Source organism: Hemiscyllium ocellatum, chromosome 11 (assembly GCF_020745735.1).
Source record: "Hemiscyllium ocellatum isolate sHemOce1 chromosome 11, sHemOce1.pat.X.cur, whole genome shotgun sequence".
Classification (NCBI taxonomy): Eukaryota; Metazoa; Chordata; class Chondrichthyes; order Orectolobiformes; family Hemiscylliidae; genus Hemiscyllium; species Hemiscyllium ocellatum.
Genome location: NC_083411.1, coordinates 38818903 through 38842452, shown reverse-complemented (window position 1 = coordinate 38842452; position 23550 = coordinate 38818903). Strand labels below are relative to the sequence as shown.

At 43.1% G+C, this 23550-nt stretch overlaps 1 protein-coding gene across 2 annotated transcripts; it reads left to right on the top strand.

Annotated features, from left to right (window-relative positions):
* The first annotated feature begins 2363 nt into the window (after positions 1 to 2363).
* vbp1 (von Hippel-Lindau binding protein 1) lies at positions 2364 to 23222 on the top strand. Of its 2 annotated transcripts, none has more exons than XM_060832144.1 (6): positions 2364 to 2471; positions 12170 to 12294; positions 15940 to 16006; positions 16670 to 16768; positions 17918 to 18052; positions 22841 to 23222. In XM_060832144.1, the coding sequence occupies exons 1-6, from the start codon at positions 2388 to 2390 to the stop codon at positions 22901 to 22903; spliced, it is 573 nt and encodes a 190-aa protein (XP_060688127.1). In that variant the 5' UTR covers positions 2364 to 2387; the 3' UTR covers positions 22904 to 23222. The 2 variants fall into 2 exon arrangements, with proteins under 2 accessions (XP_060688127.1, XP_060688126.1); XM_060832143.1 differs by having other exon boundaries at positions 17918 to 18056; positions 22701 to 23220.
* The last annotated feature ends 328 nt before the right edge of the window (positions 23223 to 23550 follow it).

The window sequence follows — 23550 nt, the reverse complement described above, 5'->3', positions numbered from 1 at the left end:
TCTAAGTTCTTTTTGTACCAACCTGGGGGAAGGATATGAAACTGGGACTCTTGCACATTGTATAATCTTCAGAATAGCCTCCTTTTGCATTGGAACTAATCTACCAAAATGTACACAAAATAATAAATGTTTCTTCTAAGCTGCTCCATCATGAGCTGATTCAATGATCTTTTCTCCATCATCAGGTCAAAAGTGGGGATGTTCACCAATGATTGTGCAATTCTGGTCTCCTTCTTAGCAGAAGGATGGTGTGAAACTTGAAAGGGTTCAGAAAAGATTCACAAAGATGCTGCCAGGGTTGGAGGATTTGAGCTCAAGGGAGAGGCTGAACAGGCTGGGGCTGTTTTCCCTGGAGCGTTGGAGGCTGAGAGGTGACCTTACAGAAGTTTATAAAATCATGAGGGACATGGATAGGGTAAATAGACAAGGTATTTTCCGTGGGATGAAGGAGTCCAGAACTAGAGGGCATAGGTTTAGGTTGAGAGGGAAAAAATTTAAAAAGGACCTAAGGGGCAACTTTTTCACATAGAGGGTGGTATTTGTATGGAATGAGCTGCCAGAGGAAGTGGTGGAGATTGATACAATAACAACATTTAAAAGGCATCTGGATGGGCATATGAATAGCAAGGTTTTCAAGGGATATGGGCCAACTGCTGGCAAATGGGACTATATTAGTTTAGGATATGTGGTCAGCATGCACGAGTTGGAATGAACAGTCTGTTTCTGAGCTGTACATCTCTATGACTATGACTCTATGATTGCACAACGTTTAGCACCATTCCTCAAATATTGAAACAGTCCATGTTCAAATACAACAAAATCTAAACACATCCAGGCTTAGGCTGACAAGTGGCAAATAACATTTGTGCCATACAAATGCCAGGCAATGATCATCTCCAATAAAAGAAAATCTAATCACTGTCCCTTGACATTCAATGGTGTTATCATCACTGAATCCCCTAAGAACATTCAGTGGGCTACCATTGACCAGAAACTCTCTCACCACGTAAACACATGTCTTCAAAGATCGGAGGCCCAAGATGGAATACTACAGCAAGGACCTCACCTCCTGACTCCCCAAAGTCTGTCCACCATTGACAGAGCACAAGTCAGGAGTGTGATGGGATACTCACTTGCCTAGATGGGTGCAGCTATGAGAAACTCAAGACTGCAGATGCTGGAGATTAGAGTCCTCAGTCTGCAGCAACTGCTATCCTCACTTTCTCGTAGTTGATTTCAACCCCACTGTGAAGCATCTTCGAAGGATGCCTATTTTGATGAAGTTCTCCTTCTCTCTCTACAAGGATCTCAGTGAGTCTCTTTCACTGTACCACCCGGATCATTTTCTCTGCCCTGAAGCTCTTCAGGCACTTCATGAAGCAGACTCGCTATGACAGCCACATCTCCTTTGTCAGTGCCTGCCTAAGGAACCAACTGATTCTGCATGGACTTCAGACTACATTCAGACCAAAACAATTTGGACCTGAACATATTCCTAACGAAGGGCTTATGCCCAAAACATCGATTCTCCCGCTTCTCAGATGCTGCCTGACCTGCTGTGCTTTTCCAGCACCAGATTCTAAATGGGTACAGTTCCAACAATACTGAAGGTTGACATCATCCAGGACAAAGCAGCCCACTTGATAGGCAACACACCCACAAACATCTACTCTCTCCACCACCAACACTCAGTAGCAGCGGTTTGTACTTTCGACAAGATACACTGCAGAAATTCACCACATATCCTTAGATAGCATCTTCCAAACTCATGACTACTTCCATCTAGAAAGATAAGGGGAGTAGATACATGGGAACACCACCATATGCAAGTTTCCTTCCAAGACACCCATCATCCTGACTTGGAAATATGTCTCTGGGTGAAAATCTTGGAATGCCATCCCTAAGGACATTGTGGTTCAACATACTGCACATGGATACCAGATGTTCAAGAAAGCATCTAACTATCACCTTTTCAAGGGCAACTAGGGATGGACAATAAGATGCTAACAGTTAGCAATGTCCATGTCCCACAAGTGAATAAAAAGCTACACGACCAGCGGCTCAGAGATTACGAACATGCCAATTGGCATGCTAGAGGTTAATTCAGTCGAAATAATGTTTGGGGCAATGTTGACCATGATCTTATGGGGCCTACTTCTGCTGTTATGTAATGTTATATCTTGGGTGAAATAAATCAATTGAGATATCTGCAGGTCCAATACACTTGGTATAACAGACTTGTCCCGACTGAATGGGTCAGCTTCACAAAACCCTCCCTCTGCGCATGTGATTGGCGGCTGGGCTGGCAGCTTCTGACCAATCACCGCGGGGAAAAGGTGGGCCTGTACGTGCAGGTCGCGTCACGCGTGACGTCAGAGCGGCCCAAGATGGCGACCACCAGTGGGAGCGGCGATAGTAACGCGGCTGTGAGCAGCCGCAAGCACTTGGGTATTCCTCAGGCCGTGTTTGTGGTAAGGGCAGCTCGGGTTGGGGGAAGGTTTGTGGCCATTTCTTTATAAGAGCGCGAGTGTGGGCTCTATCCCCATGGCGACGTGCGGCCGGGAGTGGCGGCCACCGCCTGCGCTGCATGTTGAGGTCTCGCTGAGCACCAACACCCGTCCTCGGACCCTCGTGGTGTTTGCATGATGAGAGTGGGAGCTGAGTTCAGGCAAATCAAACCGGGGGTTCCCAGGTTCCCATCTCTTGGACTGGCCTCCTCAGAGTATTCCGGTGAATTGGGATAGGGAGGTTCCTTGCTCTTAAGTACCATGTCACTGCTGCGGTTTTGTCGCACAGATCGCGTCATTTACGATCACACAAACCTGCTATCAGTCTAACTCAGACTCTCATGTTAACGCCACTTGGGCGAGTCATGAAGCAAAATCTAATGTACCTACGCTTCTGTAAGAGCGACTGTTTACCAGATAAGGTAGTTACCGATGAGACTAGGCAAAAGTGAAGACTGCAGATGCTGGAAACCAGAGTTTAGATTAGAGTGGCACTGGGAAAGCACAGCAGGTCAGGCAGCATCTGAGGAACAGGAAAATCGACGTTTCGGGCAAAAGCCCTTCATCAGGATGGGATGGGAGATGAGTTGATGTGTATTGAAAATCGATTAGTGATTATAAAGACATAACCGGTGTTTTGAAACCCCACCTCCCGAAATTAGAGGACTTTGCAAGGAAGTGGTTCTGTTGGTCTTTACTAAACTCTTAGATTATGTTAAGATGGGAATTGCGAGTGGAGGACTCTGGCAGGTAGTGTGTTTATTTAAAGTTTTGTATTTTAATGCTATTTGGATAATCTCTTCGCTTAGGGATGGCATTAGGTTTTGCCATTTGTAGCTGTGAACATATGTTCTTAATTGTTTACAACCATATTGTGCTTTTAATGTAGCAATGTTTGAAAAAACAGATCTCGTTAAGTGAGTTGGGGGAGTGGGAGTAGTGGAGAGAGTTGGGAGTGGAAATTAACACGGGAAAACAGATGTATTTAATACACGCTGTGATGTCGAACACTTCTTTCTCCGCCTCCAAGATTACTTTCACAATCAGGACTCCCACCCACCTTCCGAGGACCCCTTCGCCCACCTCCAACACACTGCATCCACCTGGACACCCCGTGCTGGCCTATTACCCACCCTCAACCTCTTCATTTCCAACTGCCACTGGGACATGACCGCCTCAACCTGTCTACCCCCACTCCAACCTCTCACCCTCACAACGCGCAGCCCTCCAATCCTGACCTCACCATCAAGCCAGAGATAAAGGGGGCACAGTGGTAGTCTGGTGCACTGACCTCTACACCGCTGAAGCCAAACGCCAACTCGAGGACACCTCTTCCTATCGTCCCCTCAACCATGCCCCCCCCCCCCCAATCAGCAAGCTATCATCTCCCAGACCATACATAACCTCATCACCTCAGGAGATCTCCCACCCACAGCTTCCAGCCTCCTTCCCAAGATCCACAAGCCTGACCACCCTGGCCGACCCATTGTCTCAGCATGTTCCTACCCCACTGAACTCATTTCTACTTACCTCGACACAGTCCTATTCCCACTAGTCCAGGAACTCACCACATATGTTCGAGACACCACCCACACCCTCCACCACCTCCAAGACTTCTGTTTCCCCAGCCCCCAATGCCTCATCTTCACCATGGATATCCAATCCCTCTATACCTCCATCCGCTATGACCAGAGCCTCCAAGCCCTCCGTTTCTTCCTCTCCCGACGTCCCCAACAGTACCCTTCACACTTGTTCGTCTGCCGAACCGGTCCTCATCCTTAATAACTTCTCCTTCGAATCCTCCCACTTCCTCCAGACCAAAAGGGTAGCCATGGGTACCCGTATGGGCCCCAGCTATGCCTGTCTCTTTGTTGGCTATGTAGAACAGTCCATCTTACGTAATTACACCGGCAACACTCGCCACCTCTTCCTCCACTACATTGATGACTGCATTGTCGCCACCTCGTGTCCCTGCGAGGAGGTCGAACAATTCATCAACTTCACTAATACATTCCACCCTGACCTTAAATTTACCTGGACCATCTCTGACACCTCCCTCCCCTTCCTGGTCCTCTCCCTCTCCATTAATGACGACTGACTTGACACCGACATTTTTTACAAACCCACCGACTCCCACAGCTACCTGGGTTACACCTCTTCCCACTCTACCTCCTGCAAAAATGCCATCCCGTATTCTCAATTCCTCCGCCTCTGCCATATCTGCTCCTAGGAGGACCAGTTCCACCACAGAACACACCAGATGGCCTCCTCCTTTAGAGACCGCAATTTCCCTTCCCACGTGGTTAAAGATGCCCTCCAATGCATCTTGTCCACATCCCGCACCTCCGCCCTCAGACCCCACCCCTCCAACCGTAACAAGGACAGACCGCCCCTGGTGCTCACCTTCCACCCTACCAACCTTCACATAAACCAAATCATCCGCCGACATTTCCGCCACCTCCAAACGGGCTCCACCACCAGGAATATGTTTCCCTCCCCACCCCTTTCTACATTCCGCAAAGACCGTTCCCTCCGTGACTGTTTGGTCAGGTCCACACCCTCCTACAACCCACCCTCTCATCCTGGCACCTTCCCCCTGCCACCGCAGGAATTGCAAAACCTGTGCCCACACCTCCTCCATCATCACCATCCAAGACGCTAAAGGAGTGTTCCACATCAAAGTTTTACCTGCACATCCACCAATATTATTTATTGTAACCGTTGCTCCCGAGGCGGTCTCCTCTACATTGGGGAGACTGGATGCCTCCTAGCAGAGCGCTTTGGAGAACATCTCTGGGGCACCTGCACCAATCAACCACACTGCCCAGTGGCCCAACATTTCAACTCCCCCTCCCACTTTGCCGAGGACATAGAGGTCCTGGGCCTCCTTCACCGCCGCTCCCTCACCACCTGATGCCTGGAGGAAGACTTCAACCCTAGGGCATCAATGTGGACTTCAGCAGTTTCCTCATTTCCCCTTCCCCCACCTCACCCCAGTTACAAACTTCCAGCTCAGCACTGTCCTCATGACTTGTCCTACCTTCCATATCTTCTTTTCACCTATCAACACCTCTTTCCCCCCCTCCCCCCGACCTATCACCTTCATCCCCTCTCCTACTCACCGATTGTACTCTATGCTACTTTCTCCCCACTCCCACCCTCCTCTCATTTATCTCTCCACTTTTCAGGCTCTCTGCCTGTATTCCTGATGAAGGGCTTTTGCCTGAAACGTCGATTTTACTGCTCCTCGGATGCTGCCCGAACTGCTGTGCTTTTCCAGCACCACTCTAATCTAGACCCCAGAAGTATTTAGTGAATTATCCACAGAAGAGCTGCGACAATTGAAAGCTCTGCAGCCAGTGGTGAGATGAAGTAAGAAAGGATGCCCAAAAGGCAGCCGCAGAAGACAGCTAATGTGTATAAAGGTTAAGAACATGTAAAGGTAGTTTACCAAGACCAAACTATAGAGGGATTTGAAACAGGTGGGAATAGTGAACTTGAAAATGAGCCAGCATCATTCAGGAAGCTCGTTTGTGAATGGCCAGGTCAATGAAATTTGAGGAGACTATGGCTGAATGATATTACCACTAGACCATTAAACCATGGACCCATTTATTGTTCTGGAGACATGTGTTCAACTCCCATCAGGGAAGATGAAGATAGAATTCAATTTTAAAAATCTGGAATGAAGAGTCTAATGATGACCATGATTGTCAGCAAAAACAATCTGGTTTACTAATGTCTTTTAGGGAACAAAACTGCTGGCCTTATCTGGACTGGCCTGTACAGTATGACCATGGGCCTACAGGAAAGTGGTTGACTCTCATCAATTATGGATGGGCAATAAATGCTGGCCGAGCCAGTGATGCTGACATCCCATGAATTAATCAAAGGTAGAATCCATGGACTTGCTTTGCATTTGTTAAGATTCTTGCTCCCTGAATTGACAAAAGTGGCAGTTGTCGGGAGGATGAGCAAACTGATCTTAGCTCTATGAAGCCATTCAAATGGGGTTAGAAATGAGAAATATAATGAGAGTTAAAATAGTTCAGTAATAGGAACTGTTCTCAGTGGCTAGGATTGAGAATTCTGAAGGTCATGTTGCCTGCCTGGTGCCAGGCTGAAGGATAGCTCATCTGGACTGCAGAGGAACTTGGAGTGGGAGGGAAAAGATCCAGTCGTTGTGGTCGATGTAGGTACCTTTGCTATAGGTAGAATGAGGAAAGAGATTCTGGATTCTGCTGAAGGAATATGAGCAAATAGGGTCTAAATTTTTGGCAGAATCAAAAAGGTAATGATCACTTGTTTATTACCTGACCCACAAAGTAATTGGCATAAGTTCATTAAGATTAAAGAGGTAAATATGTGACTCAAATTGTGGGAGAAATGGATTCAAATTTATGGAACATGGGCACCAATGCTAGGGAAAGATGGGATGAGCTCCACTTGAATCATAGAACATAGAAAAGTACAGGCCCTTCGGCCCTTGATGTTGCGCCGACCGAAGCCTACCTAACCTACACTAGCCCAATAACCTCCATATGCTTATCCAATGCCCGCTTAAATGACCATAAAGAGGGAGAGTCCACCAGTGCTACTGGCAGGGCATTCCATGAACTCACAACTCGCTAAGTAAAGAATCTACCCCTAACATCTGTCCTATACCTACCACACCTTAATTTAAAGCCGTGTCCCCTAGTAACAGCTGACTCCATTAGCGGAAAAAGGTTCTCACTGGCAACCCTATCTAAACCCCTAATCATCTTGTACACCTCTATCAAATCTCCCCTAAACCTTCTTTTCTCCAATGAGAACAGCCCCAAGTGCCTCAGCCTTTCCTCATATGATCTTCCTACCATGCCAGGCAGCATCCTGGTAAACCTCCTCTGGACTCATTCCAATGCCTCCACATCCTTCCATGCTGGCAGCAGTGTCCTAGCAATTTGCATAATTAAGGCTTCAAACTAAATGGGCAATTGGGGTTTCCCAGTTGCATGAAATTTGTTTAAAAATCAAAGTTAAAGGACAAGATAGGAGCAAAAATTACTAATGTCGATTGTTACAAGAAAATAAAATGAATGGATAGAACTGCCAAACTACTCGTACAGAATCTAATTGAAGTGCCACCTGTGTTTTGGAAATTATTCTACAGAAGGAATTTGGAAATATATTATTTTTGAAGATTTTTAAAGCATTGTGTGATTTGACATATCTGGTTGACATGGACAAGTTAGACTGAAGGGTCGGTTTCTGTGCTGTACGTCTCTGTGACTCTATGCGTGAATTCATATTGCACCAAAGAATCATAAAGGATAGGGACATTTGATAATAGAATAAAACTTGAGATTTTTATCTGACAAGATATTCAGAATAAAATTAACAAGTCAACACTGCAAATGGAGACAAATTAGTATGATTTTGTATAGATGTGGTTACAGGTAGACCAGATTGGGAACTGAAAATCCAAGGGTATGCAGTATTTCAGAAGGATAGACAGAAAGGAAGAGGAAGTAATATTATTTTGTTAGTAAATGAAGAGATCAATGGAGTCCAAGACAGAGAATGAATATGGATAGAAATAAGAAATAGCAAGGGAAAGGAGTTCCTGTGGGACTAATCTATAAGTCCCCAAACAGTAGTTCCACAGTAGGGCACATTAGACAGATCAACCTTGATTATCCAAACGTATGATTATCCGAACAAAATATTCCCCGCCCATGTTGTTCGGATAATCAAAGTTGCCCTATAAACCAGGACGTATTAGGGCTTGTAAGAAAGATGTGGCAACAATCATGGTTAATTTTAGTCTGCATATAGATTGAATTAAGCAAATTAGCAAGGTTACCTTTGGGGGAACACTTCATTTTTAATTTGATCTGTCACATGTACCTAGATACAATGAAAAGTTTTGTTTTGCATGCAGTATTGGCAGATCATTCCATACAAAGTGCATAAGGTAATGGAACAGTGCAAGGAATACAATGTTACGGTTGCAGAGGAGGTGTCCAAAGGCGGAGATCAATGTTAAATTTTAAATTTGAGAGGTCCCTTCAGAAGTCTAGTAATTGTGGGGGAGAAGCTGGTCTTGAATCATATGTTTTCGTATCTGCTGCCTGACAGAAAAGGGTGGAAGAGATTATAACTGGGGTGGGAGGAGTTTTTGATTAGGTTGGCTGCCTTGCAATGCAGCGAGAAGTATTAATGGAGTCAAAGGATGGAAAGTTGGCTAGTATGATCGACTGGGCTGTGTTCAGAACTCTGGTTTTTCAAGGTCCAGGTAGAGCAGTTGCCATATCAAGCTATGATGCATCCAGATAGAATGCTTTCTTTCTATGGTCCATCTATTAAAATTGGTAAAAGTCTTTATGGATATGCCAAATTTCCTTAGCGTACTGAAGAAATAGAAATGGTGTTGTGTTTTCAATAGCAGATAGTGAAAATCTTCTTAATAAAAGGGAAGAGAGTAACTAAAGTGAAAGATGGTTCCTTGAAGGATGAGACTGGAAAGTTAGTATTAGGGAACACAGTAATAATGGAGGCATTAAATCGATACTTTATCTCAGTTTTCACTGTGGAGGACTGTGCCACCCCAGTAATAGGTAATGCAGACATTATAGAAAAGCAGGAATTTTCAAACCATAGTTAGCATTAAGGATATGGCACTGAGCAAACTATTGGGATTGAAGGCAAGCAAGTCATAGGGCCTGATGGCCTACATCCTACACTCTTAAAGGAAGTGGTAGCAGAGATAGTGGATCCATTGGTTATAATCAAAACTTCCCTGGATGCTGGAAAGATTTCCATGGATTGGAAAAGTGCTAATATAATGCTCTTATTCAAAAGGAGCCAGTTAGTTTAATATCTGCTATTGGGAACTTGTTAGAATCCATTATTAAGGAAGTAATAAGGAAAGTCAAACCGTAGTCCATTAATTAGTCAAATTGTGTTTTTCAAAGATGTAATGGGAATCCTGTAGATGTTGTAAACCTGCACTTCTAGAAGGCATTTGATAAGGTACCACACAGTGCACAAGATGCAATCACATGAGGTTGGGGTAATGCATTAACTTCGATAGAGGATTGAGCTATAGGGAGAGGCTGAATAGGCTAGGGCATTTTTTTCCCCTGGAGTGTCAGAGGGTGAGAGTACTGACCTTAGAGGTTTATAAAATCATGAGGACCATGGATAGGGTGAATAGCCAAGATGTTTTTCTGTGGATGGGGGAGTCCAAAACTGGAGGGTGTAGATTTAAGGTGAGAGGGGAAAGATATAAAAGGGACCCAAGGGACAACTTTTTCACACAGGGTGGTGCATGTTTGGAACGAGCTGCCAAAGGAAGTGGTGGAAGCAGATACAATTATAATATTTAAAAGGCAACTGGACAGGGTACATGAATAGTAAGGGTTTAGAGGGATAAAGGCCAAATGCTGGCAGAAAGGACTAAATCGGTTTAGGATATCTGGTCGGCATGGATGAGTGGGTCTAAAGCGTCTGTTTCCATGCCTGTATAAGTCTAGACATTATAACTAACAGAAAACAGTGTCAGGATAAATGGGTCTTTTCCGGTGTGCAAGGTGTAACTAGTGGGATGCCACAAGAGTCAGTCCTTGGGGCCCCAACTACTTAAAACCTATATTAATGACTTGGACACAGGGATGGAAGAAAATTTGCAGATAATAATTAAATAGGTGGGCAAATAAATTGCAGTGAAAAAAATAAGGAATTTGCAAATTGGTTATGGATAGTATCGGTGAATGGGCCAAAAATTGCCAAATGGAGTTTCATATGGATACGGGAGGTTATCTATTTTGATTGGAAGAATAGAAAGATAATTTATTGTCTGAATGGAGGGAAATTTTAGAGTGCTTCAGCACAGAGAGATCTGGATGTCCTTGTGCATGAATCTTAGAAAACTAGAATGCAGGTACAGCAGGTAATTAGATTAGATTAGATTCCTTACAGTGTGGAAACAGGCCCTACGGCCCAATCAGTCCACACCGACCCTCCGAAGAGTAACCCATCCAGACCCATTTCCCTCTCACTACTTAACCTAACACTGGGCAATTTAGATGGCCAATTCACCTGACCTGCACATCTTTGGACTGTAGGAGGAAACCGGTGCACCCACGCAGACATAGGGAGAATGTGCAAACTCCACACAGCCAGTCACCTGAGGCTGGAATTGAACCTGGGACTCTGGTGCTGTGAGGCAGCAGTGCTCGCCACTGTGCTGCCCCAGCAGATAACATTTTGGCATTTATTGATTGAGGAATACAGTTTAGAAGTAGGGAAGTGTTGCTGCAGTTGCACAAGGCTTTAGTGAGACTGCACCTGGAGTATTGTGTACAGTTTTGGTCCAGTTAGTTCAGGAGGGGTGTAGTTTTACTGAAGGCATTTCAGTGAGTGGGGGAGGGGGTTGTCTTATGAAGAGAGATTGAGTAGTTTAGACCTGAAGTTTAGAAAAGAAGAGATCTAATGTGTATAAGGCATTAAAGGGGATTGACAAGGTAGATGGAGAGGAGATGATTACCCTTGTGGGGCAATCTAGAACAATAGTTTTAGGGTAAGAGTAGCAGATTTAAGACAGCTGAGAAGGAATTACTTCTCTGAATCATGAATCTGTGGAATTCATTACCCCAGAGTGCAGTGGCTGTCAGGACACTGAATAAATTTGAGGATATAGGTTTTTAATTAGTAATTGGTTGAAGAGTTATAGAGAGCAGGCAGGAAATTGATGTTGCAGCCAAGATGAGATTGAGTATGATCATTTTGAATGGTGGAGCTGGCCTGAGAAGCTGAATAGCTTAATGGTCCCAGTTCTTCCGTAGAGGATCAGGGTCCAGTTAGGCAATATTGGGATAACTGTTAAGAGATGGCAGTGGTAGGTGAGAGTTTCAGCAGCAGTGTGGCAATGAGTTGGGAATGAAATTCGTTGGATGAAATTATCATTAGTGGAGTAGAATTTATGAAATGGATTGAAAACTCAGGCTTCTTTAGCCCTATCTTCAATCACTAGAAATAGTAATTCAGTTGTGATATTATCATATTTGGGTAATTTGGCTGTAGTACCTTCAGGAAATGTGATGGAGAAGTACAGACGGGTGTCATTAGGATCTTGGCATACTTCTCCATTGTCACAATATCTCCTTTAAAGTGCTGCCACACTATGCTTCACCCTTAAACTAATTGGAATTACAAAGAAATGATCATAAGCAGCTGGGGCATGTTGGTCAGGCTAGGCATTCCAACTGTCTTCCTGGAAATAATATTCGCTATAATATCTCAAATTCCAATTGGGAAATGAGGAGGGGTCACTGGACTCAAAATTCTGTTTTCTCCCCATTGCCAGACCTGTTGAGCTTCTCCAGCAATTTCTGTTTGTTTGTTTCCGAGCCCCATCATCTGTGGTTCTTTGTTTTATCATATACAACTCTGTAATAATGCTCAGAGCAGCTGCTATGATGTAATTGAAAATATTGTATAGTCGCTGTGCACTAACCTTCATATTGTCAAAATATTTCAATGTTAATCTGTCAATGGTAACACCCAGACTGTTGATAATTGGGGAAATCAGTACAACTCTTTAAATGTTTTTGCTAGTGTGTAGATTGTATTTATTTCATTTTTCAAGTCTTTTTTTTTGTTTATTATCTGTTTTCTAGGAGGATGTTATTGCATTTATGAAGCAACCAGGTAATGAGACAGCAGACTTAGTGCTGAGGAGGCTAGATGAGCAATACCAAAAATACAAATTCATGGAGCTGAATCTATCGCAAAAGAAAAGAAGGTGAGAATTTATCATCACGGGGTTAAAAATGTCCACGCTCTTAGCTACTTTAGCTGAACATGTTAAATAAAGATTCACAGTTTAAGCTGTGACTGAGAAAGCCACTGAAGTGATTTGGTGTTTTTTGAGTGAGAAAATGCACACCTTATTGATTCACTTATTGCAAAGCATTGGCTTTCAAATTAAATTTTTATTGGATGGGATTCTACAGCTAGTACTATATAATATTTTTTGTACAGAGCTGTTCTCAAATTCGAATTGTTTTCCTATAAAAATCAAAAACTGGCTGTTTCCAGCCAAACGCCAGCTCGCGGACACCGCTGAAGCCAAACGCCAGCTCGCGGGCACCGCTGAAGCCAAACGCCAGCTCGCGGACGCCTCCTCTTATCGCCCCCTTGACCACGACCCCACCTCCCACCACCAAACCATCATCTCCCAGACCATCCAGGACCTCATCACCTCAGGGGATCTCCCATCCACCGCCTCCAACCTCATAGTCCCACAACCCCGCACCGCCCGTTTCTACCTCCTGCCCAAAATCCACAAACCTGCCTGCCCCGGCCGACCCATTGTCTCAGCCTGCTCCTGCCCCACCGAACTCATCTCCCAATACCTCGACACGGTCCTGTCCCCTTTAGTCCAAGAACTCCCCACCTACGTTCGGGACACCACCCACGCCCTCCACCTCCTCCAGGATTTTCGCTTCCCCGGTCCCCAACGCCTTATTTTCACTATGGACATCCAGTCCCTGTACACCTCCATCCCCCATCACGAAGGACTCAAAGCCCTCCGCTTCTTCCTTTCCCGCCGCACTAACCAGTACCCTTCCACTGACACCCTCCTTCGACTGACTGAACTGGTCCTCACCCTGAATAACTTCTCTTTTCAATCCTCCCACTTCCTCCAAACTAAAGGAGTTGCCATGGGCACCCGCATGGGCCCCAGCTATGCCTGCCTCTTCGTAGGATATGTGGAACAGTCCATCTTCCGCAACTACACTGGCACCACCCCCCACCTTTTCCTCCGCTACATCGATGACTGTATCGGCGCTGCCTCGTGCTCCCACGAGGAGGTTGAACAGTTCATCAACTTTACTAACACCTTCCATCCCGACCTGAAATTCACCTGGACTGTCTCAGACTCCTCCCTCCCCTTCCTAGACCTTTCCATTTCTATCTCGGGCGACCGACTCAACACAGACATCTATTATAAACCGACTGACTCCCACAGCTACCTGGACTACACCACCTCCCACCCTGCCCCCTGTAAAAACGCCATCCCATATTCCCAATTCCTTCGTCTCCGCCGCATCTGCTCCCAGGAGGACCAATTCCAACACCGCACAACCCAGATGGCCTCCTTCTTCAAGGACCGCAGATTCCCCCCAGACGTGATCGACGATGCCCTCCACCGCATCTCCTCCACTTCCCGCTCCTCCGCCCTTGAGCCCCGCTCCTCCAACCGCCACCAAGACAGAACCCCACTGGTTCTCACCTACCACCCCACCAACCTGCGCATACAACGTATTATCCGCCGCCATTTCCGCCACCTCCAAACGGACCCCACCACCAAGGATATATTTCCCTCCCCTCCCCTATCAGCGTTCCGCAAGGACCACTCCCTTCGTGACTCCCTTGTCAGATCCACACCCCCCACCAACCCAACCTCCACCCCCGGCACCTTCCCCTGCAACCGCAGGAAATGTAAAACTTGCGCCCACACCTCCACACTCACTTCCCTCCAAGGCCCCAAGGGATCCTTCCATATCCGCCACAAGTTCACCTGTACCTCCACACACATCATCTATTGCATCCGCTGCACCCGATGTGGCCTCCTCTATATTGGTGAGACAGGCCGCTTACTTGCGGAACGCTTCAGAGAACACCTCTGGGCCGCCCGAACCAACCAACCCAATCACCCCGTGGCTCAACACTTTAACTCCCCCTCCCACTCCACCGAGGACATGCAGGTCCTTGGACTCCTCCACCGGCAGAACACAACTACACGACGGCTGGAGGAGGAGCGCCTCATCTTCCGCCTGGGAACCCTCCAACCACAAGGTATGAATTCAGATTTCTCCAGCTTCCTCATTTCCCCTCCCCCCACCTTGTCTCAGTCGGTTCCCTCAACTCAGCACCGCCCTCCTAACCTGCAATCCTCTTCCTGACCTCTCCGCCCCCACCCCACTCCGGCCTATCACCCTCACCTTGACCTCCTTCCACCTATCCCACCTCCATCGCCCCTCCCCCTAGTCCCTCCTCCCTACCTTTTATCTCAGCCTGCTTGGCTCTCTCTCTCTTATTCCTGATGAAGGGCTTATGCTCGAAACGTCGAATTCTCTATTCCTGAGATGCTGCCTAACCTGCTGTGCTTTGACCAGCAACACATTTGCAGCTGTGATCTCCAGCATCTGCAGACCTCATTTTTTACTGTTTCCAAGAATTGAAAACTGACCCTTGCTCCAATACCTGGTGTCATTGACGTATGTCACACATTTTTAAAAGAATATAATTGTGCATTTCTCTGACCAGCACACCACTTGCTGCTTAAAAATATCCAGACATTGTCTAAGTCAAAGCTAATGTTACAAACAAACCATCTAAGATGGTCTAATGTTGTACCTGTTGAGAGAGTGAAGCAGTATTCTGTAATTGAAACTGGAGGTTGCCAAATTATGTTAGGATCAAGGAAAAACATTGATTTCTATCAGAATTCTGTCTTGTCTGTGGTGCTGCCAGAGATAAATGAAAAATAAAAATCCTTCACTATTTTGCAACTTTTGGCTCAGAGAAAATACTGTAAGAGAAATTTGGGTGGTTATGTCAAATGGAAATAAATGTCGTTATTTATGTTTTATTCTGCTGCAGTGTAACACACAGACCTTTTTCTCAAGATTTCTTCTTGGCTCAAGGTTTTCTTGACTAGTGTCAAATTTGACCCCAGCAACTTCCAACCACATACCTGTGCCGCCAAAGACTTATTGTTTTCATCTCCATTTAGTCCTGGCTGTCCAGCCTCAGCCTAGTTACTGTTGAACCCTTCATCCATGTTTCTGTTACCTCTTGATTTGACTTTTGCAACATATTCCTTGCCAGCCTCCGAATTCTACCCTGTGCAAATTTGAGGTTGCACATAGCAGTTTCCTTAGTCATATCAGCAATTGTTTACCCATTGCTATTATGTTTGCTAACCTGTATTAGCATGTTAGGCAAAATTTTGATTTTTAAAATTCTCATTTCTTGATTTCAAGTTCCATATGATCTCATCCCTCTTCAACTCTGTAATCCAGCCCTAAAACTATCTGGGATAACTGTGTACTTTTGTCATTCTGGCCTAATTTCAATTGTTCCAGCATTCCCTCAGTTGTCTTCACATTGGCACTGGAATTCCCTTCCTAAATCCCTGTATCTCACCCCATTCCTTTAGGACACTCCTTAAAACTACCTTTCTTTCATCAAGCTTTTGGTTATCTGCCTTAGTACTTGCCTGTGTGGCTCGTTATCGTAATGTTACTACGTTGTATTTTGTATGTTTTATTATTTAAAGACACTATTTAAATAAAAGCTGTTCTGTGAAAAGGAATTGTGCTTTTTTTATCTCTCAACATGACCATTTATACTTACCATCTTTTCTTCCTTTCTCTAGGCTAAAAAGTCAAATTCCAGAAATTAAACAGACATTAGAGATTTTAAAACACATGCAGAGAAAAAAGGTAAAACTGTGTAAATTTTCATAAAGTTGACTGATTGACAATTACTTTGCCCAGTAATGTTTTTTAAAAATTTTGTATGCGTGTTTAAGCAATATATATTTGCTTTAGACAAATAAATCACTAAGGAAGAATTTTTGGCATTTGGAATACTGATGTTATGGATTTAACTCTCACTAGGATTATCAAAAATATAGCTTTTAGATTTGGTGTTCTTTCTTGGGCAAATGACCTGAGTCTGACACCCCTGTTGTTTCTTTGAAATTGGCTATAGTGAAACAGATTTGCAACATGAAGCAATTTTACACGTCATACCCGGTTCTTACAGCAACTGTTTCACTTTGACCCTGCATAGTCTTTTATTTCAAACCTATTTGTCCTTTAAAAGTCTGTTTTCTCTTCCTCTTTCTCAGAGCCAAGTATTCTTTTAAGTATTCTGTTTTTCTCTCTCATTTTAATTGGTAATTGTGGTAGCAGCAACTTCAAACTGGTCTCCAATCCAATTAATCTTGGTTGCTATTCATAACTAACTTATTCCTATTACATGAGTTTTTATGATGTAGTGTCATATATATTGCTGTAATTATATGTGGTTCTTACAGAAATGAGAGCTTGGCTAATTTAACTATAATGCAGCCCTACATCTGCCTGTTTTTTGTGTTAAAGGATTCCACAGATCCAATGGAGACGCTGTTTCTCCTCGCAGATAACTTGTATGCTAAAGCATCTATCACTCCTACGGATAAAGTGTGCTTATGGTTGGGGGTAAGTTCAGGGCTATGGTTTCTGCTGCAAAAGTATGTAAGGGGAACAAAATTTGCAGTGTATCATCAGAAATGAACACTTTTTTTATAATTCTTTGTGCATTTATTTGAGATACAGGTATTAGGACTACTCATTTCAAAATAGTTCTGCAAACAGAAAAGTATGATACTGTGGGCAGTGGAAATCTGTAAGCAACTAAAACAGATGTATACTTATTCTAATTGTCAATATAATTGTTGTGTTACACAGCCATTTAATTATTTTAGTAAATAGTGTATACCTCCTCAAAGTCCATGTAACATGAACAAGGCACCCTATGCATAAGACAGACATTTTTGCTGTTCCCCAGGTGCTTCCAGAGACAGGGTAACTTTCATCAATGTTTCTTTTCCTTATTACTGAGTAATCTAGAAGAAATTTAAAATCTGGAGATACAAGATCCTCCCAAGACTAGAAATAGTCAAAGAGAAGATAGGACAGATCATAATACAGTAGTTAGGTGATAATATTGGATTTGCCAGCCTGTGGATTATAGAAGAATGAGTACATAGGGAGATGTTGAGATACTTGAAAGATAACTATGAGGTAGTGCAATGATTTTTATTTTCTTCATCATGAGGATGCTTGGATTATTAGACTAAGATGTATGGATTCATGTCACTCAGGCTGAGAACGCTTTTGTCAGTAGCCAAGCACTACATAAGCATAACAGTTTTAGATTTCAAATTAGCAGTTGTACAGCGCTCAGTGTAGAGTTTCTTTTGTCTTCCTGCACCTTTGGCTCAGTTGTAAAGGAAGTGTGCTGCTGACCCATATGATGAGAGTCTTGCCCTCTTTTAAGTGAGTGTCTTCACTTTAGTAACAGTGTCATTACTGTTGACTTTGCCATCTCTGGAAAGAATCTTGGTGTCAATCATTGTCCACAAGCCTCGGCTACAAAGTGCACCTGTGGGAATTAAATGGACAGGACCAAATGTGATACCCCACAAGTCAGTAGTCTGTTGGTGCCCACTATCCAGCTCAGTGCAGGAAAACAACTTGTGTTATGTTCCAAATACGTCTGGGCCCATATTCTGAGGAACTAGCAAAAGCAATGAATGATTGTGGGGCATTGATAAAAAAAATAAGATGTAGCTCTGTCTTGCACAGGCTAATGTAATGCTTGAGTATGACCTCGATGAGGCTCGAGCATTGCTTGAAAAGAATCTGACAACTGCAACCCGTAATCTGGAAGGACTAGAAGAGGATCTGGACTTCCTTCGAGATCAGTTCACTACCACAGAAGTCAGTATCCTTTATATCAAAGTAACACTGAGAAATGGCGCCTTCATTCTTTTGCAGTTTTTTGTGAGATTTCTATTAACAGTTTCTTTATCATTTGTTTTATGAGGGGATCTGCAATTGACAAACAGATTGGGAGAGTAAGTGAATAAAATGATGCTTGTCGGTATGAATCCACGCTTACCCTGACAGGAAAAAAAAGGCATATGGTGGCTTAATTCAGGTTCACCATTTGCTTTTTCATGGCAGAACTGTGATTTTCCTCTCAGTAATGCATTTAAAACATTGAAATCTTGAGCAATCTTTGCAGTTGCACATTGAGTACAAATGGTATTTGCTGAATATGAAAAAAAATCCATGGGGAGCAATTGAGTTTCATTTGCATACTTGATACCGGTCACCAAGACTTTACTCATATGCAAAATGTAATTATTCAAAGCTTGGGTGTGTTTCAGAAAAGTTACTAAGTTATTTGGGAAGGGATGAGTGTGAATGGCAACATCTCAAAAGTTAATGAGACGCAATTGCAGACAACTTGACATATCTGGAATGTTTGTGTACAGAACAACCTTGATTATCTGAACGAGACGGGCAGGGAGTGTTTTGTTTGGATAACTGATTTGATCATAAACGAAGAAAGCCATGTTGAACATAATTACATAAAACATGTTTTATAGTTTTTATTGCACTCAATCGATAAAATGTATACAAATACTGAATATTGCTTAAAAATTCATGATACTTTACAAATAAAATCACTTTTTGGTGAGAGTTTGAATTAAGTCTGTGAAATCTTATGCTGACATTTGCCTTGGTTTTATCCCGATTCTCAACAGCAGCTGGCATCTTTCTGTTCAGTGTCATCCCACCGCCAGATTAACCATTGTCCCTCCCTCCTCAGCGACTGCCAAGCTTAGTGATGCAGAGGTGCAAAATACAGGGGGAACACAGAGAGGGGGAAGATTGTTTTGCTGACTGACTTCAGTTTCCATCCTTTCATTTTTTTTAAGGGGGGTAATGCTTTCATCATGTTTCCTCCCATCAAGTTTTACTCCTGTGTATTTTCACGTGTGCTAACTCTCAACGATTTGCTCTCTCCCATTTTTTTTAAAAAAAGTTACGTTAAATTTTTTTGTCAGCTAAAAGATATTGAAGTACTTTTTTTGGAAACAAAAGAGTCGTTAAGGGATAATGGGAGGAACAAGCATTTTTGACTGAGCACTCCAGAGAATGAGCTGAGGAAAAAGTATTGTTGGGTTTGCAAAACCACAGTGAGTCAATGTTAGTGGGAATCTTGCTGTTAGAGCACACAGCTCCGGCTTGCACATGTATTGTTCTTGTGTGTTCACAAGCCTTCATCCTTGGGAAAATAAGTATTAGAGAGCCTTTTGATAAAAAGTGTAAGACTTAACTCTAACATCATGTCTTGAGTATATGTTTTAATTTAATTATTTATTAATGCATACTTGCATTTATATTCCTGTTCTAATTTACAATACAATGCTTTAAATGGATGAGGAATAGAATTTTCCTACTTCAGTTGAAATGAATGTGCACGGACCTTGAGACCTGATTTGAATAATCTGAAATTTGGATAATTGATGTTCGGATAACCAAGGTTGTTTTGTATATATATGTTCTATCCTGGTTTGCCAAACTCTTGCCATTCTGCCTGCTCCATCCTTGAAGTATAGTTGCAATCTGCCATTTGTGTAACAGAATCAGTATCTCTTATCAATGAATACTAGCATCATCATCATCACTGAAATTGTCACTGTACATTAGTCCACTTCTCTTTGCAATAAACATATCACTTATCTATTCTCTCTCACTGCATCTCTCATTTTGTGTTGCTGAGATAGAGAATGGATGTTTCTGCAATGTGACCTGTAAATTATTTTTTAGTTGTCCTAGAGGGAAAATGTGTCTAGTAGGTAAACAGATTAGGCCTTTATTCATTAGAGTTAAGATAATGTGGGTTGATCTAATTGTTACACACAAGATTCTGGGCAGGGACTTGACAGGGTAGATGTTTCCACTAACGGGGGTCTGTGGGGGGTGGGGTGGTGGTGAGGTGGTAGGGGGGGAGGGGGGATGGAGTCTGGAACTAAAAGGCCTAGTTACAGAGGAAGGGTTTACTCATTTAAAATTGAGCTGTGAAGGAACTTCTCCCAGAGAGTAGTGAATGTCTGGAATTCTGCAAGCCAACGAATTGTGAAAGCTAGATCTCTGAAAGTGTACAGTTGCCGTACCGGGTAGTGATACATCTAGACAGAATGCTCTCAATGGCACACCTATAAAGGGTGGCAAGGGTATTCACTGTCATGCCAAATTTTCTCAGCTACCTGAGAAAGAGGAGATGTTGGGCCTTTGTAACCAGTGCATCCAGTCCAAGAAAGCTGGTTGTGGGTGACCACTCCCAGGAGTTTCACACACTCCACTTGTTCCATCTCTGTGCTGTGAATGTGTAGGGGGGGCATGAGCAACATCCCACCGAAACTCAATAATGCGTTCCTTGGTTTTGCTGGCATTGAGAGCCAGTTTGTTCTCAGTGCACCATTTTTCCAGGTCTTCTATCTCCCGTCTGTAGTCTGTTTTGTCACCATCTGAGATTCAACTGACTATGGTGTCATCAGCGAACTTGTAAAAATGGCATTAGTCTGGTATTTGGCGACACAGTCATGGGTATACGGTGAGTACAGTAGGGAGCTGAGTACATACCCTTGGGGAGCTCCAATGTTGAGTGTTCGTGAGAATGAAATATTGTCCCCAGTCTTCACTGATTATGGCCTGTGGGTCTTGACTCTCAGTTTTGAGCATATTACTTGAGGAGAGTTGGGCATTTGACCCTTTAAGAAAGATTATGGCTGATGTGATTATGGGATCCATTCCACTTCCCTGAATGCCCATCGTAATTGTTGACTACCCTGTCAATCTGCCTTGAAAAAAATTAAATGATCCAGCCTCCACTGCTTTATCTAAAAGAGAATTCCACAATCTCATGACCATCTGAGATAACGAAGTCTTTTTGTCTCCCTCTTAAAAGGGATACCTGTTTTTCTTGTGCTGCTTAGTTCTCAATTCTCTGAGAGAACATCTTTCTGGTAGCTACCTCATCAAGCTCCCTCAGGATCTTGTGTTTTAACAAGATCATCTCTTGTTCTTCTAAACTCCAGTGGGTATCGACACAATTTGTTCAACCTTTCTTCATAAGAGAAGCAAGCTGTTCTGGGCTGCTTGTTTCCATGCTCAGTTGAATGATTCTTTGATATTCAGCTCTCCTGTTCGCTCCTTCAAGAGTTGAGTAGTTTTGGCAAAAGCAAAGTTGCAGAAATGTTGTTTCCAATAGAGGGCACCACCTGCGCCTGAAGAAAAATTCAAACCTAATCTGCAGAAATGAAAATATGTTGCTGGAAAAGCGCAACGGATCAGGCAGCATCCAAGAAGCAAGAGAATCGACGTTTCGGGCATAAGTCCTTCTTCAGGAATGCCCGAAATGTCGATTCTCCTGCTCCCTGGATGCTGCCTGACCTGCTGTGCTTTTCCAGCAACACATTTTCAGCTCTGATCTCCAGCATCTGCAGTCCTCACTTTCTCCTCCTAATCTGCAGAAACCATGTTGAGTGAACATGTAGCCAAAGGCTGGCAACAATTAATATTGATTTATTCAGGTACAAATTGAATTTCCAAAAGATAATATTTGGAATGTAATATGCAATTAATGAGAAATGTCTGCAGAATGTTTAGGAAGAAAAAAGAATACCTTGAACTTGTGGTTTCCCAGATGCATCACTGGTATTTCTAGTGTCATTTCTAAGTATTTTGTAGAGTTTGGTGACTATGATTAATTAAGAACCATTATTATTGTATCATTTGGTTACCAGCTAATAGAGGTGGATATTGGTCTGTCTTTAAGTTGCAATTTCTTTACAGTGTTTAAAGTGTCTGTTATCTTAGAGGCCAGAGACACATTGTGGGGCATCACCTGTTTAATGGGAATAGTGAAGGGAATCGGAGGTGTGTGCCATGAATGGGAATGAATTAGGAGAGGGCTTGTAGAGCAATATGGGAGAATTGTCTATTGGCTAAAATAAGCTAAATGTTGTCCTAGTTCTGGATGATCGTGGAATGTTATGGAAGGGGAGTAGCTGAGAAAGTGAGCATGATGTTCATCCAGATCTGGTGATTGAATAAATTAATTATGCATAAGATACATTCATAACTACAGCCATAGTCTTGAAGCTAGGTTTCTACTATGATATTGATCAATATGGCAGAAAGAACAATGATTGTATTGGAGAGGTTAAGAACTGGCGAAGTAATGTGGGATTAAGTTCAAATGTAGACCAGAACAGATATGGTTGTCAAGCTTCTTAGTGCCTTGGTGTTTGTAGTAGGTTTCACAGTAATCCTTTTTTTTAAGTTTCAATGAATGATGTGCCATCATTCTTGAACCCACATCCTCTACAATGTAAATGTAGTGCCACAGCTACTATGTTTCACACTAATCAACCAAAAATAAAGCCTTGTCCCTTTGAGGAGCTCTTCTTTTTATGAAACTTATTACAAGTCGTACTCGGGCATTGTCAGCATCGAACACATTCTAACTGACATTAAATATTTGATTTCTCCTTAACTAATCGTCTATCAGATATGGCAAGAGTTTATAACTGGGATGTTAAAAGAAGAAGCTCCGAGGCTGCTTCTAAGAGTAGCGCATAGTTCACAACAATACATTTTTACACATAGCTAAACTCTGAAACTCACTTTTTTTCTTTAAAATATTCACAGATTTGGCAACTCTTGTGTTTGGAAAGCTGCAGTTATTTTTGTCTTTGGAAACAAAGGTGTTGAATGTTAACTCCAAGAACAGATGAGACTGAAACTACAGATATATGGATATACTGGTTTGTTGCATTGCTTGTAAAGTTTTTGTGGAAATGAAGAATGATATAGAATGCAAGTTCAAAATGTCATTACCGGTTTTCACAAGCCACACTTGCAGCAGTCCTGCAGCCTAGTCGTACAGACACAGTGGGCACCCATGTATCCATGCAACTGGTTCTTGCTGTGATACAATACATGTAAAGATTTTGTATGGTTCTACCACGTGTTAATAAAGTGCTGAACAGAATAAAATAAGTGTTCCTGCATTATTTAATTCTGTATTTTTCCTGTGTAAGTTGTTGTACGCTGAGGAATGCCAGATTTAAGCGAAAAACTATACTTTCTATCTCGAGCACTTGATTTCTTAATATAAAGTTAATCTTTATAGATAAGTACTCTTTTGATTTAAGTAGGGAGTAAAACATCCACCCCAAACTTTGGAACTGCATTTTTATATTGCCATCTTGTGGTCTTTGAGTGAAAAGGTGGCTCAGTGGTCAGCACTGCTGCCTCACAGCACCAGGGTCCTGGGTTTGATTCCTGTCTGTCTGTGTGGCGTTTGCACATTCTCGTAGTGTCTGCGTGGGTTTCCTCTGGGTGCTCCGGTTTCCTCC